The following is a 15,719-nucleotide window of genomic DNA, read 5'->3' on the forward strand; positions in this document are numbered from 1 at the left end:
AGTCACCCCCCTCCACCTCTCGGACCATCACTTTCTCTTTCTCCCTTCCTTCATTCTTTTTCCATCCAGTCCTCCCCAATGTGTTCTTCCTCCCTCCATAGCAATCTGCACTCCATAACTCCCTCTTCCCTTACTTCTACTATTTTGTCCACCCTTCCTCACCCTGACTCTCTATCTTCTCTCTCTTTGGATACAGTTACAAATTCTTTCATTTCTACACTCTCCTCATCAATGAATCTTCTGTGCCCTCTCTCCTCTAGACCTGCTAAGTCTTCCCCACCTGCCCCCTGGCTAACAAACACTTCGCTGCCACAGGAGAGAACTAAGGACTGCAGAGAGGCAGTGGAATAAATCTCACGTAGATTCAGATCTCAGCTCATACAAGTCTCTCCTTTCCAATTTTCACTGAAAGTAAGATCAGCAAAGTCATCCTACTACAGAGCAAAATTCGAATCATCATTTGATCCATGCAAGCTCATCACTATTTTTTCTTCTCTCCTTAAAGATGCAGCTTCCGTCGTGGCCCTGATCATATCAGACACTGTGTTCACATGTTAAGCTCATCCAAACAGGAGAATCTAGTTAGAGTCATTTTCCTTGCTGTACTGAATCTCCAAATATATTCACCAAGAGATTGTGTTTCTTGCATAAACACGTGTAGTTCAGGTGCATTTCAAAGAGCCTTGTGGGCACTTTTCCCCTTGATAACATCTCACTTCAGCATGTAGCAAATGTTGCACATGTTCACTGCCCAATACATAACAAAGCACACTGAAAAAAGATAGAAGTTTTTGGTTGAGTCTTTATAAACTTCAAACCTCACAGCTTCGTTCCTCCTGGAATCTGTTTTCATCTTTTGTCATTCTATCTAGTGAGGATGATTGGCCTCCTAAGTTTGTAAAGTATGATGTCTGCTTAGCCCACTCTATATTTTTATTAAACACTAAACACACACTAATTGTGTTTTATTTATTTACACTCAGAAATATGAAAACTTTTCTCAGTCTCACTGAAAAAAATCAAGTACATTAAACATTGAACATGTAAGATTTAAACTTTTAAAGATAAAACATAAATGTTTATTATTTGTAATTTTTCATTTGCTGTTGTTTTGTCTTCTCAGTACCTGCATGCAGCATTTTTCAAGGTCTGAGGTGCAGCAGTTTGAGAATCACTGATGTAAATAAATTCCTGAATGAGCAGCAACAGCGCCCTCTCCTGGTGCATGTAGTGTTACTGTCACTAATATTTGTGTGGAGTTATGGACAGTTCACTGTATGTTTGACTATGGAGATTCAGTTGGGGAGGGGTGGACTATGTGTTGATCATCTAACGGTGTATTAGCGTACAGACGGCGATTCAGACACTTTATTTCATCTGCTGTTACTGATAAACGAAAGTAAGATTATTCATGCGGCACCTGGGGTCGAATAAACAGATAATTGTTAACATTAACACGAATGAAGCTAATCGGTTAGCTAGCGAACACATTTCAAAATGAGAATGTAAAACTCATATCTGTGATTAAAGGTTATATGTGTTTAAGAAGAAGACATGTTTTGGTGATGTGCATTATAAATATCAACAGTTTTTCATTACTACATGATATAACATGATGACATGAATAATTATTATCATATTATTTTTATTATTGTTCCATAATAATATTTGTGATATCGGTTCAGCACGTGATTTTGCCGCTCTGTGTGTGTGTGTGTGTGTGTGAGGATACTGACTGTGTGTGTGTGTGTGTGTGTGTGTGTGTGTAACGTGTGTGTGTGTGTGTGTGTAACGTGTGTACGTGTCTGGCAGACACATTTGTTTTTGTTCTGTGTGTGTGTGTGAGTGTGTGTGTATTGTCTATAAATGTGAGGAGTTTTTCTTCTTCACACACACACACACACACACACACACACACACACACACACACACACACACACACACACACACACACACACACAGTCAGTATTCCCTCTCTCTCTCTCTCTCTCTCTCTCACACTTACACACTATCACTGTATTAATTAGATTCACATACACACTCACTCTTACCCACTCATCCTCTCAGTATACACACTCATACTACTGCATCTCTCTAACAAACACACACACAACATATTGTACGTGTGGAAGTGTGTGTGTATCCCTGTGCATGGCTGTATGTGTTTATCTGTAAGTGAGGAGTTTTTCTCCTTCTCTCTGCAGGCTGTCTGACTGCAGTATTACAGATGAAGGCTGTGCTGCTCTGGCTTCAGCTCTGAGGTCAAACCCCTCATCACACCTGAGAGAGCTGAATCTGAAACTCAATGAACCAGGAGACTCAGGAGTGAAGCAGCTCTCTGATCTACTGGAGGATCCACACTGTAAACTGGAGAAATTACAGTGAGTTACTTACCTACTGTCTCTTTACACACACACTCACACACACACACACACACACACACACACACACACAGTCAGTATCCTCACACACACATACACACACACACACACACACACACACTCACACACACACACACACACACACACACACACACACACACACACATACACACACACACACACACACACACACACACACACACAGTCAGTATCTCTCTCTTTTTCTCATACACTCACACACTCAATATTCTCCCCAAACACATTCCATATCATCCTATTGATTAGATTCCCATACACACATTGAATCGGTGTGTGTTTGGTGGGGTTACAGAAAGAGTGTTTTGTTTGTGCAAGAGAGAGAATGAATCTACAACTCACAGTTTCTGTGTTGTGTATTTAGTTTACTGTGTGTGTGAGATGAAGTCCTTTTACCTGATGTCTGACTGTGATGTGTGTTCATGTCTGATCATTTTGTCCTGTTCTTACAGTATCTGGACACCACACACCTGACCTGGACACCACACTGCTGATGTGTTCTAAGTCTCACACAGAGAAGAAGACCAAAAAACACACATGTAACTACACGTGATTCTCCATGGTAACGTGTGTTAGTGTGAATATGTGTGAACATAATTGCTGCACAGGGCTGTGTGTCACACACGCCTGACCTGATCTGAAACTCTGCTGCCTTCCTGTTCTCAAGTGCTCATTAGTATGAAATTTACAGAGATAATTAAAGCTAAACCTACACATGAGTGTAAAGAAAAGGTTTATTAAAAAACTAAATGTGCAGTTTTAGACTTCCCCCTAATTACCCCCACAAAAGCCTCAACACTGTAATATTATGGGGCTGCTATCATGGATAAGTGGAATTGCTTTCTTCATTTGAATGTGAAACTGTACCAGAAAAACAAGATATACACACAGAGTCCGAATGTGTATGTTTATTACGATTATGATGTGTATGAGTTATGCGGATGTTGATTTGGTTTCACTTTGAACTTTAATGTGTAAATAAAGACAAACTGAGTTTAAAATGCTGTCTGAAGTGAGTGAAGATTTAGAAGTGTTTTTATGAAAGGAAATGGGTGGAATGTCTTCCAGTACTAACTTGTTACATTAGTTTAATTTCTCCAGTGCAGCCAACAGACTGCATGGATGTTACACTTATTACTCTATCATATAACCAGACATCATGGATATTACTCTTACTACTGTACCATATAACAGAGATCATGGATGTCACTCTTACTACTGTACCATATAACCAGAGATCATGGACGTTACACTTACTACTGTATCATATAACAGAGATCATCACCTGGATCATCACCTTTTGTATCTGCATGTTGAAGTCTGTGTGGCCTCATAACTGAAAAGATATTAGGACCAGAACAAGCATAGAGCTTAATAAAATTGGGTGGTGTTGGTGTACTCTTTATAAAAGTGGGCGGTGTACTCTTAAGATCAGTTAGTTCAGACTTTGCTGTAAACTTTTACTTTAATGAGTGATTGTATGATCAGATCCTTGACTTCAGACTGTGCTGTAATCTTTTGCATTAATGAGTGTCTGTGCTTTACCATCATAAACAAACAGGACAGATGTGATTGTCATCACATATGTTGTGGCAATACAGATATAACAGATATAAATTAGGTGCTGTTTCACATCTGTGATGTAACAGGTGTTAATTAGGCACTCTCATATGTGTGATATAACAGATGTAAATTAGACATTGTTTCATATGTGTGCTGTAACAGATGTAAATGAGGCACTGTCTCATATATGTGATGTAACAGATGTAAATTAGGCACTGTCTCACATGTATGTAAATTAGAAACTGTCTTATGTAACAGATGTTATTTAGATACTGTCTTATGTGTGATGTAACATGTCACTTAGGCACTGTTTCATATGTCATGTAACAGATGTAAACTAGGCACTATGTCATATGTGTGATGTAACAGATACAAATTAGGCAATGTTTCATATATGTGATGTCACACATGTACGTCAGGCACTGTCATATGTGTGATGTTCCCAGTTTGTATTGGATCTTAGACTCCATCATCTATTTTCACAACCCTAGTGGATTGCAGGGCAGAGGGTAACTTCCTTCACGTTCGTGTTATAGAGGAATTGCACATCCCGGTCGAGCCATTACCCAAGCCCCTTCGATTGGCCGCTTTGGACGGATCACCCGTAGGAGCTGGGACCATATCAGTCTGCACCACACTGATAAAACTCACCACCAGTGCACTCCACTCAGAACTCATCTCATTCCTGGTCCTACCAGTATCCTCCTTCTCAGTTATTCTAGGCCTTCCTTGGCTGGAGCAGCATAACCCAAGTATAGCCTGGCCTCAGAGGGGGAGAACACAGTGGTCAGATTATTGTCATAAGACCTGTTTGTCCTTACCCACACTTACACACTGTTCCACGACTATAGAGAGTCCCGCTGACGAGCATCATTTTTCCCTTCCAAATGAATACCAGCACTTAGCCAACGCCTTCAGCAAACAGAAAGCTACACAGTTACCCCCTCACCATCCCTACGATTGTGCTATAGAACTCCTGGAGGGTGCCACCTTGCCCAAGGCACGTATTTACCACCTCTCTCAAGAGGAAGAGAGAGCTATGGATCAGCACATAGAAGAGGCACTGAGACAAGGGTTCATCCAGAACCCCAACTTCCTCTCTGGCATCAGGCTTCTTTTCTGTAAAGAAAAGAATTGTAAGCTAATTTAGTTGTAAGCTAATGCTGGCTGTGAAGGAGTTATCAGAAGTAGCTGAAAGGTCTAGTCAGTGGTTGTGGATGAGGGGAACAGAGACTAGCTCCTGAAATGTACTATAAAGGAGGGATGGTTGAGGCTCAGGGTTTCAGGTGCATGGAGGACCGAGCAGGTGAGTGGGGTGTCATTGTGTAATGTGATAGATCCAGATGGAACCAGTGGCACTGAGCATACATTAATACATCAGTGGGGCTCGGCTTAGTCATCAGGGAGGCGGTGGCAGACCTTACTGCTGAGCCTCCTGGAGGTGTTGTGGGCTTATTCACTGAAACACTGTTGTAGGGAGGTGCCTACCTGGTGACCCCTGTGAAGAGCTTCAAGTTAAGCTTTTTAAAAAAAAAAAAAATTAAATAAATAAACAGTAACATTTGCTCATTATCTAAGCTCAGGCAACCATATGTGTGCATGTCTGAGTTAGTGGTCGACTGATCAGCCACTAAATAGGCCATTTTGAGATAGTCAGCATCAGTCGATGTCTGCGCTCATGGCAATCATAAAATCATAAAATGCCTACGGGCGCAACTGTTAGTCTGGCTGCTGTGAAACAACTAAACAAGCTCCCCTTGTGTCCATTTTGCCATTCTATGGGCATAACTCAATGTTTCCTGATAGAAAATGGTAAGACTTGCATTCCTATATATTTAATTGGCCACTCTTAACAACATATACAGTGTTTAATGCCTGTATAATTAGATTGACTCCGGTCATTGTTGACATTACTGAGAAACTGTGAATAAAGTTATTTGGGAATTATATGTTAACAAGCCTTTAACAAGCTAAACAAACTTTCTATCTATCTTATAGGGCTCAAAACCAAAAGCATGGTGTGGGATTTCTGGCAAATAATTGCACGTAGATGGCTGCAAATTCGTAAGCAGATACTTATATTAGTCCTAATAAATATTATGTTGGATTATTTTGTTGATAGATATGCTGCATTTTAAGACTATTCAGTGCTATCAAGTGATTTATTTGATTATGCTAGATGCTAGAGGTGCAGTAGGAGGTTATTAAATTCCCTTTTATTTATTCCTGGATAATGGAAAAGTATCTGGAAAAGATGGTATAACATCTGAGATGCTGCAGTCACGTGGAGAATAGCTCTGGAAAATTCTCACTCTATGCTTCTTCAATCTTCAATCTTCAAAACAGCCTTAATTGCCTCCTCCCTCATACATATTCATGAAGGTCATTATGAATTATTGCAACAAATGAATGAGCAGCAATCTAGAGAGCAGCCAGGATTCAGGAGGAATTACAGCAAGATCAATCACATATTCACTTTGACACAGCTGGTAGAGAGAGCCAAAGAGTACAAGCTACCTCTTTACATCACATGCATTGACAATGAGAAGGCCTTCGATAGTGTCAAGAAAAGTGCAGTGCTATAGTCGCTCAAGAAGCAAGGAGTCGTAGCGCAGCATGTGGACCTCCTCAGGGAGGTGAACTCTGTTTGCACTGCCAACGTCTTCCTGCTGTCATCAGAGACATCGACTGGGACAGTGTATCAACAGAGCTGCTGACCCACCTCCAATTTGCATATGAGATTGTTCTCACCACAGAAAGCACCAATCAGCTACAGACCTGAGCTGAGTGAGCTGAATACCCGAAGCTCATCAGTGGGCCTGAAGATCAACTCTATAAAACAAAGTTCATGCAGTCTGATGGTGTAACACCTGGTCAAATTATAGTCGAAGGAGTGGAAGAGCTTGTCTGTCTCGAACAGGAGGTGAACATGAGACACGATATGAAGGTGGAGATTTCGCACAGAATAAGAGAAGGATGGATGGCATTCAACTCGATTAAGGACCTGCTGAAGGGAACGTTGGACATGTCCAACCGTGCCAGCCTCTCTAAAAGCCCAGTCTTGTCTGTGATGCTGTATGCAAGCGAGACTTGAACAACGACAAAGAGGGAGGAGCCACGGCTCATAATGGCACCATGGAGACATGCATTGTTGAGTTTTGCTACAAGAACACATCCGGAACTGCCAGTGTGTGCAAACACTGATTAAGATTATTTAAACAAAATGGGTTGAACACCAAGCACAGATACATTCAAAATAGTGCTAGGTTAAACTTTATTTAAACTTTACTGTTTAACTATGCCCTTTGTAGGGGCATAGGGAGGGGAAGGGAGGGGAAATTATGTTAAAATGCTATTTGTCGACTACAGTTCAGCATTTAACACTATCATTCCCTCCCTACTCACTACTAAGTTGGGAGATCTAGGACTGCATACATCCCTGTGCGACTGGATCTCCAACTTCCTAACAGACAGACCACAATCAGTACGGGTGGGCAACTGCGCCTCATCCACCCTCACCCTCAGCACTGGAGCTCCTCAGGGTTGTGTCCTAAGCCCCCTGCTCTACTCACTGTACACCTACGACTGCACAGCCACTTCCAGCTCTAACACCATTGTCAAGTTTGCTGATGACACCGTTGTCGTGGGTCTGATCTCGGACAACGACAAGGGGGCCTACCTGGAGGAGATTAAACACCTGGAAAACTGGTGCCAGGAAAATAATCTCCTCCTAAACGTCAGTAAGACAAAGGAGCTGATCGTGGATTGCAGCAAGAAGCAGGAGCGGCACTACCAACCTGTGACGATCAGTGGAACCACGGTGGAGAGAGTAGATAGTTTCAGGTACCTTGGTGTTCACATCTCACAGGACCTGTCCTGGTCCCGCCATACCAGCTCCCTGGCAAAGAAGGCTCGTCAGCGTCTTTACCACCTCAGACGCCTAAGGGACTTCAGACTGCCCTCCAAGGTACTGCGGAACTTCTACACCTGCACTATCGAGAGCATCCTCACGGGGAACATCACAGTCTGGTTTGGAAATAGCACCAAGCAGGACAGACAAGCACTCCAAAGGGTAGTGCATTCAGCAGAGCGCATCACTCACTCGGAACTTCCTGACCTGCAGACCACCTACTACAAGCGGTGCCAAAGCAAGGCCAGGAAAATTGTGAAGGACCCCACCCATCCCAACAATAGACTCTTCTCTCTGTTGAGGTCAGGGAGGCGCTTCCGCTCCCTGAAGGCCAAGACAGAGAGGCTGAAGAGGAGCTTCTTCCCACAGGCCATTCGGGCCCTGAATCAGGGAAACTGATAAACTGTGGGGACCAACACCATGTAACATGACTGTATATCTGTACATCTGTATATATAGATTTAGATTTATACTCAATTAACCTGTTACAACAACTGTAGATATGGTACTATACAATGGATCTGTACATTCTGTAGATTGTGTACATATATACTCAACCATATACATTGTACATTGTGTATATAATCATAATATACATATATTGTACATACATTGTTAATATATTTTTGTACATACATAGAATATATATTTATCTGTATATATATTTTTTTTCTCTATGCACCCCTGGTTCTCTTCCTCAGTTTGGACAGAGCACTCTCCACCATTTCACTGCGTGTTGTACTGTGTATGACTATGTATGTGACAAATAAACCAAACTTGAACTTGAACTTGAACTTGTATAAACTATGCCCCAGTGTTAGTCTCATGTGCTGATGATTTGGGTGATTATCCCATCTCGCTGAATTCCCCTAGTATTAGGAAGAAATCTCAACCACTGGTCCCTTAATGAGAAAATATGACATCGTCCAGGTGTGTTGGGGACCTTCTGTCTTGTGCTAAAATCCCGGAATATCAGTTTCATCTGCAGTTTAACAAGAGGGGATTGATCGCATTTGTTTTGGGCTGCATGACCGCCATTGCGAGCTTGCTTAGAAGTAATTTGGTGAATCTGTTGCCACTGTAATACTGAACAGATGTTAGTTTAGATTCCACATTTACTTGGATTCATTAAATTAAGAAATATGACTTTCAACTTTCTGCTGTTAACTATCCACATGGTGCTGAGTGAAGAAAGAATCTGAGAGATATGACAGAGCCCATCTGCAACAAACGTTACAGTTTTGTTTTATTCTATAAACTACTGGCAACAATTCTTAAAAATATTGTATTTTAGAGCATGTTTTTTTATGAAAATGACTAATGGTCAAAATAACAAAACAGTTACAGAAATTTCAGGCCACAGATAATCCAAAGAAAACAAGCTCATATTCATTTATAAACAACAAAGTACTAACATTTCAAAGTGGGATGAGTCAAGATTTGGTAGAATACCCATGATTTTTAATCACAGCCTTCATGCGTCTTGGCATGCTTTGCACCAGTCTTTCACATTTCTATGTAGATTCGTAGAACATGCCCCACTTTTCCCCATCATCCTGTAGATTTATATAGTAGATATAGGACACATATATACTCTGTGCTTTCCTCAAAAAAGTGGAACTCTCCTGATTCACTACCCGGGTGTTAGTGTCTCTTGACTTCCCCGGATTGATCCGGCTACAGAGGGCAGAGGGTAACTTAGAGGAGCTCTAACCTGAAGGACTGGTCACTTTGAACCAGTTTCTAACAGATGTTGGGTAACTTTACGTGACTCCTGGTACACCAATTCCAGGAGCTCGGCTTTCTTTGATGGCTTGTGACCATCCATCATCTTCTTGATCACATTCCAGAGTTTTTCAGTAGGGTTCAGGTCTGGAGATTAGGCTGGCCATGATAGGGTCTTGATCTTGTGGTCCCTTATCCATACTTTGTTTGATTGGCTGTGTGACATGGAGCATTGTCCTGTTGAAACAAACAATTATCAGAGTTGGGGAACATTGTCAGAGCAGAAGGAAGCAAGTTTTCTTCCAGCACAGTTTTGTAAGTGGCTTGATTCATGTGTCCTTCACAAAGACAAATTTGCCCGATTCCAGCCTTGCTGAAACACCCCCAGATCATAACCAGCCCTGCACCAAATTTCCTGGCTTGTAGACCTCTCCAGGTCTCCGTCTAACCATTACACGACCAGGTGTTGGACAAAACTAAAAATTGCACTCATCAGAGAAGATGACCTTACTCCAGTTTTTATGGCCTTTTGCAAACTTCAGTCTGGCTCTTCTTTGCTTCTCAGTGATGAAGGGCTTTTTTTTCTAGCTTTGCACGACTTCAGCCCTGCCTCCAGAAGCCCATTTCAAACAGTATTCGCTGCGCAATTCACCCCAGCTTCTGCATGCCATTCTTTTTGTAGGTCACTTGACATCATCTTACAGATGTTAAGAGACATTCAAATGAGGTGGCGATCATCACGGTTGGTAGAGAGTCGTTTCCGACCTCTGAGAGTCTGTAGCTGTTGTTGTCCCATGTGTTTGATACTTGACCTTGTTCTTATGAACTGTAGTTCTTCTGCTAGTAAAGCTACACTTGAACCCTTCTTTTCCTCATTAAGAACCTTTCTTTTCAACTCTTTTGGCATGATCTGTAGCTGTATCTGGACTACACTTACTTTTTGGGTAGTCCTAGCACTGCTTTTCCCATCCAGCTGGTTCTACAAGAGAATAGTGATGACAGCAGGAGAGGTTTTTATACCGTTGCTCGTTAGAATAGGATTTTGTTAAGGTGATCAACTATTCAGCATCTCATTAAGTAGAATGATGTGTGTCTGTGATGGAATTCAACAAACACTTGAATGGAATGGCTGCTGTACATGTGGAGATGCTGATTTAAGAAAAAAATGGATTGCTCTTTTTTTTTTTTTACAGAGCTGTATGTATATATATATATATAACACTGACGACTACCTGAAAACACACAAGTCAAAACATGTAGCATATACACACACACCCAGGAGGGGAGAGAGATTTCTAATAACCGTGACATGCGTGAGAGTTAAGGGGAGTGTTTATATTGGCCGTAACGAGGACAGAAACTAAATACAGGTGGAACGGATGAGGAGAAATGGAGATCAATGAGGGGATGTGACAACATGAGGGAGATGAAGTATAAACACAACACACATGGTGACACACTAACAGGACCAAGAAAAACAAACAGGACCAAGTGGTGAACACACCACATGACATAGAGGCAGGGGCTGGTACACACTGAAACCTGTCTTAACTCACTGTTACTGTCACCAACATACACAGACAGTAACTTGTTATGCAACAGGGCTGAATAAAAAACAATCAGGTTGATGAATGTCCAGTTTTCATAACTGGATTTAGTGAATTTTAATCTTGAGTCAGTCCTCAGCTGTTTGGTGCACAGTTTCTGCTGAATATGATGGCAGATGTTCATCAGATTCTTTTAGTTCACATTTGTTCTGTGGCTTCAGTTTTGATGTGAGATGCTGGAAGTTTTCAGCTTTGATGATTTAGTACATTTTACATCTCATCCATAAATACCTCAGGTGTGTAATACACACTAATGTATGGGACTAAAGATCAGAATGAACCACATTGGCCTAAAGCAAGAGGTGAATTATTCATTGTAAGAAAATCTTACCCCACTCTATGCAGTTTTTTGGTGGGTAAACTGACACCATGTCACAAATTCACTTCTGCACAACTTTGTGGGTATTCTCCATTTACATAAAGGAATTCAATAGGATAATTAGATATAGTCATGAATAAGATAGTAGCCTTTATGAGGGACAGCTATACTGTTCTCAGATCAGCAGATATTATTTTAGTAGTTGTGGATGTTGTATATCAATATACCTGTACCAGTCTGTTTGTATTGCACTTACCTGTGACTTGTCTGGGCTTGTGACTTGTCTGGGCCTGTTCCTGTTATTCAGCACTGGGAGGCCAGTAGGAGACGATCTGTTAAACTATGAAGTTAAACTTGAATCTGGAGTCTCCACCTCCAACAGCATTAACTGAACAGGACAAACAGATTCAAATCAGAGTGAGAGAGACTGAGCATGATCATCATTTTATGAGAGACACAAACACGGTGAGTATGTGAGTCTGTGCTGTACATTCAGAATGATCAGAATTTGGACTGAAGCTGCAGTAGATGGTGTTAGTGGAGACAGACAGCAATAGTAGAGCTCCTTAGTCTTTCTGCTGGACTTCAACTTTCTGTCTTGATAACCAGCTCAGTTTAGTTCAGTTTTTGTTCTAATTTAGTAATATTATATTGCTTTGTTGGTTTGTGTCTATTTCATATGTGAACCTATATGATGATAGCTGCACTCTTATCTGCTGTGAAGATTTGTTATGAACTACTGCTTTAAAGCAAATGAATTTCCTTCCTCTTTGGTTCAAATTTAGTCTTGGGAACAGGTTGTGTGGCCACAGCTTGTTTGTTGTATGTTTTCATTACATGAAAATTACACATGTAGGATACTGCAGCATTTGTAAGTAGTTCCAAAATCATGTATCAAAGCATCAACTGATTCCTGTAATCTCTGTAAACGCTGCTGTTTTATCTCCATGTGTTTTGAAAACATCATTTGATGGATTCTGCATTAAAGTATTGTATTGATATGTCCAAGTAACTTTGTATCAGCCTGTTAGGGGTTTGATCCCTGCACTAATAATCTGAACCTGCTCACATTCAGAAAATCTATAAACTGACTGACAAATTCCTGCAGCAGTTAAAGTGGGTGCACTCCCACTAGCCCCTGCTGTAATTCATCACACAAATCAGTAATTATTTTTATAAATATAATTACGATAATTGTGTGGGATAGATGTGCTTAAAGCCTCCTACCCAAACAAAACCTCTAGCATGAACCGCAGATATCAACCAGTAAACAGATTGTGAAACACTTGGTGTCCTGCTCTGGGTGGTGCTATTCTCACCTGTAAAACTGATAACTAGTATGAAAGCAAAAGAATATGAATTGAAATCTAAGAATGCATAAAACTAAGAAATATGCATATTACATTTCATATTCTATTTCACATTCTACTGTTATACAGGTAGGGTACATGAAGCAGGTGTATTTATGATCAACTATAAATATTCTATTTTAATGCTACCAAACTAATACAATAAATCAACAAATTAAATAGTTTAAATGGATTCACTGAGTTCAGGAAATCATCTAGAGCAATGACATCATCATTCTTTGATGCTTAGTGGTGTTTGTGAGGTAATGACTGATTAGAAGATGGAAGCTTCCAGTCCAGTCCAGACCAACACAGCCCAGACAGGAGGGAACATCTGTACTCCTGTACTGCATGGGAATCAGATTCAGGGACCAGTGATGCTGAACATTACATATGGAGGTAAGAGATGAATGTTTGTCTAAATAAGCATCTTTCAGCAGAAATGACAGTTAATATTTATTATTTTATAATTACTTGGTATATACATATGATGTTCATGAATATAACAGTCCTCACAGCTATAAATCCTCCCTACTAAGTCTGGGGTTCTTTATTACTCTGTATTTGATAATTACAATAAATATAATGATAATAAATATCAGGGTATGTCAGTGCTCCTGTACTGAATCAGATTCAGGGATCAATGACAGTGAACATATTTAACATTACAAATGGAGGTAAGAGATGAATCTGTTTGTCCAAATGAGCATCTGCTAAAAGAACACTGTTAATATTTATTTATTTATAATTACTTAATATAAACATATGTGGTCTATCAATATAATGGTCCTTAGAGATGTAAACTCGACTTTCTAAGTCAGGGGTTCTTTAGTACTCTGTATATGATAATAAAATTCGAATTAACATAAGGATAATAAAGTTCAGATTTTCCAATCTTCTCTCCTCCAGCTCAGGAAGTGTCCAGTTCTAGCAAAGTTCAGACTGGAGGATCTTCAAGCACTTCTGCTCTCAGTGAAGGTCTGTTTATACACAACACTTCTTATTTACTTAAGTTAACATCTGAATACGAACATCACTGATTATGTACAGAAGGAGACATCTACATAAGCACATAGCTGCTTATTTATTGTAGATAATGTTTGCTCCTATTGATGGTAATATCAAGCCAAGTTTATTGTCATTCCTTCATATCAAATGTTTGCATTGGAATTAAAATGGAATTTAATTTTTGTCAGACTATGGTGTGACACATAATGTCCACAATTACAGCAGCACACCACACAGGACTACGTAATTGTACAATACATCAATACATCACATAAATGTACAATACAACAGCACACAGGATGACTTAAGTGTACAATAAAGTACACAAGACTATATCACATTAGACAACAGAAATATACAATACAGCAGCACATAGGATGACATAAGTGTACAATAGAGCAGTACAGTGTGCAGGACTAAATAACTACACAGTACTACATAAGTGCAAATGGAAGACAAATGCAGAAATAACAACAAATTAAATAAATACATGAAGTACAAAACAGTACCAGTGACACAATCACTCAGGACAGTGACAGGCATGCAGGACACAGTCACAGAGGAGATATATATGTGACGTGAGGAGGCAGAGCAGGATGCGGGGACAAGTCGTGTTAAACACAAAGAAACGTTTATTGTTACACAAAACAAAGAGGACTATGTGGCTAGCAGGCTAACCAGGTTCAAACATAGACAACATTTACATTCAAAACACAAGACTTATACATGCACATTAACGATACAAAATGAGGAGCAGGTGTGAAACACAGGGAGGGCATGGCCATACAGATGAACACACACACACACACACACACACACACACATACACACACACACACACACACACACACACACACACATACACACACATACACAAACACACAAACGGGGCCATACTATGACAATATAGAACTGTGTGTAAGCAACAGTGCGTATGTATGTACTGTATGACTGAGGCACACAGTGGACAAGAAGCATAAACAGCAGGATTAATAGATGTACCAGGCCTGAGTGATGGAAACATCCAAAAGGAGGAATATGAGAAGTTGGATAATTATCAGGGACTTAAAGTAGTAATAGAGAATATGGACATTTAACACCAAGGTTGTCCCAGTGGTGATGGGGGCACTTGGGGCTGTGACCCATAAGATGGAGGAGTGACTCCAACAGATCCCAGAAAACCGAGTGAGCAGCCAGCAATGAACTAAGATTCCAGACCCACTGGAGAGTTCACACCTATCTGGGGGAGGATTAGAGGAGACACCAGACCCACTGGGGGAGGGTTAGACGAGCCTCCCAAAAGAAGAAGTCCAAAACACCCATGGAGGGAAACGAACCACCATCCTCAGGGTGCCCAAGCCAGTGTGCTACCAGCATAGAAATCTTCAACAACTAAAGCTGTTAGGGGAAAGGTCTGGCACACTTAAAACTGCTTAAAACAACCTTCTCAACCAAGCAAGGATAGGGAGAACTTGAGACCCAACAGACCCACTTTATCATTTGCCAAAACTCTGAACAAAGGCATCTGTGAGCACCTCTCAAGTAGGCTGAATGATGGGTGTAACTGATTGCCTCTGATTATAATGAGTAGGCCCTGTGTCTCGCTCTGATGGCCAAAGATGGCATAGCCTGGACTACGCTGATACACAAATCAAACAAGTTTAGATTAACACTTTTTTTAAACATGTCATTAAATCTGCTCAAACAAATGTAATAACACTGGTGAGAACACTTTACATAGTTTGATTAGTTTGTATTATCTAACTGAGGAACAATACACAAATAATACATTGTTCTTAGTTTACTTACCACATAAAAACA

At 40.5% G+C, this 15,719-nt stretch overlaps 1 protein-coding gene across 1 annotated transcript in view; it reads left to right on the forward strand.

The window, feature by feature from the left end:
• The first annotated feature begins 11,938 nt into the window (after nucleotides 1-11,938).
• LOC145652792 (NACHT, LRR and PYD domains-containing protein 3-like) overlaps nucleotides 11,939-15,719 on the forward strand; it is a 14,071-nt gene continuing 10,290 nt past the window's right edge. Inside the window, exons 1-3 of the mRNA XM_081704274.1 lie at nucleotides 11,939-12,006; nucleotides 13,141-13,289; nucleotides 13,800-13,868. Coding sequence (XP_081560400.1) covers nucleotides 13,172-13,289; nucleotides 13,800-13,868 — 187 coding nt within the window. The 5' untranslated portion in view covers nucleotides 11,939-12,006; nucleotides 13,141-13,171. The remainder of the gene's footprint in view (nucleotides 12,007-13,140; nucleotides 13,290-13,799; nucleotides 13,869-15,719) is intronic.

The sequence above is a fragment of the Electrophorus electricus genome, chromosome 21 (genome assembly GCF_041902795.1).
Source record: "Electrophorus electricus isolate QZ-2024a chromosome 21, ASM4190279v1, whole genome shotgun sequence".
Classification (NCBI taxonomy): domain Eukaryota; kingdom Metazoa; phylum Chordata; class Actinopteri; order Gymnotiformes; family Gymnotidae; genus Electrophorus; species Electrophorus electricus.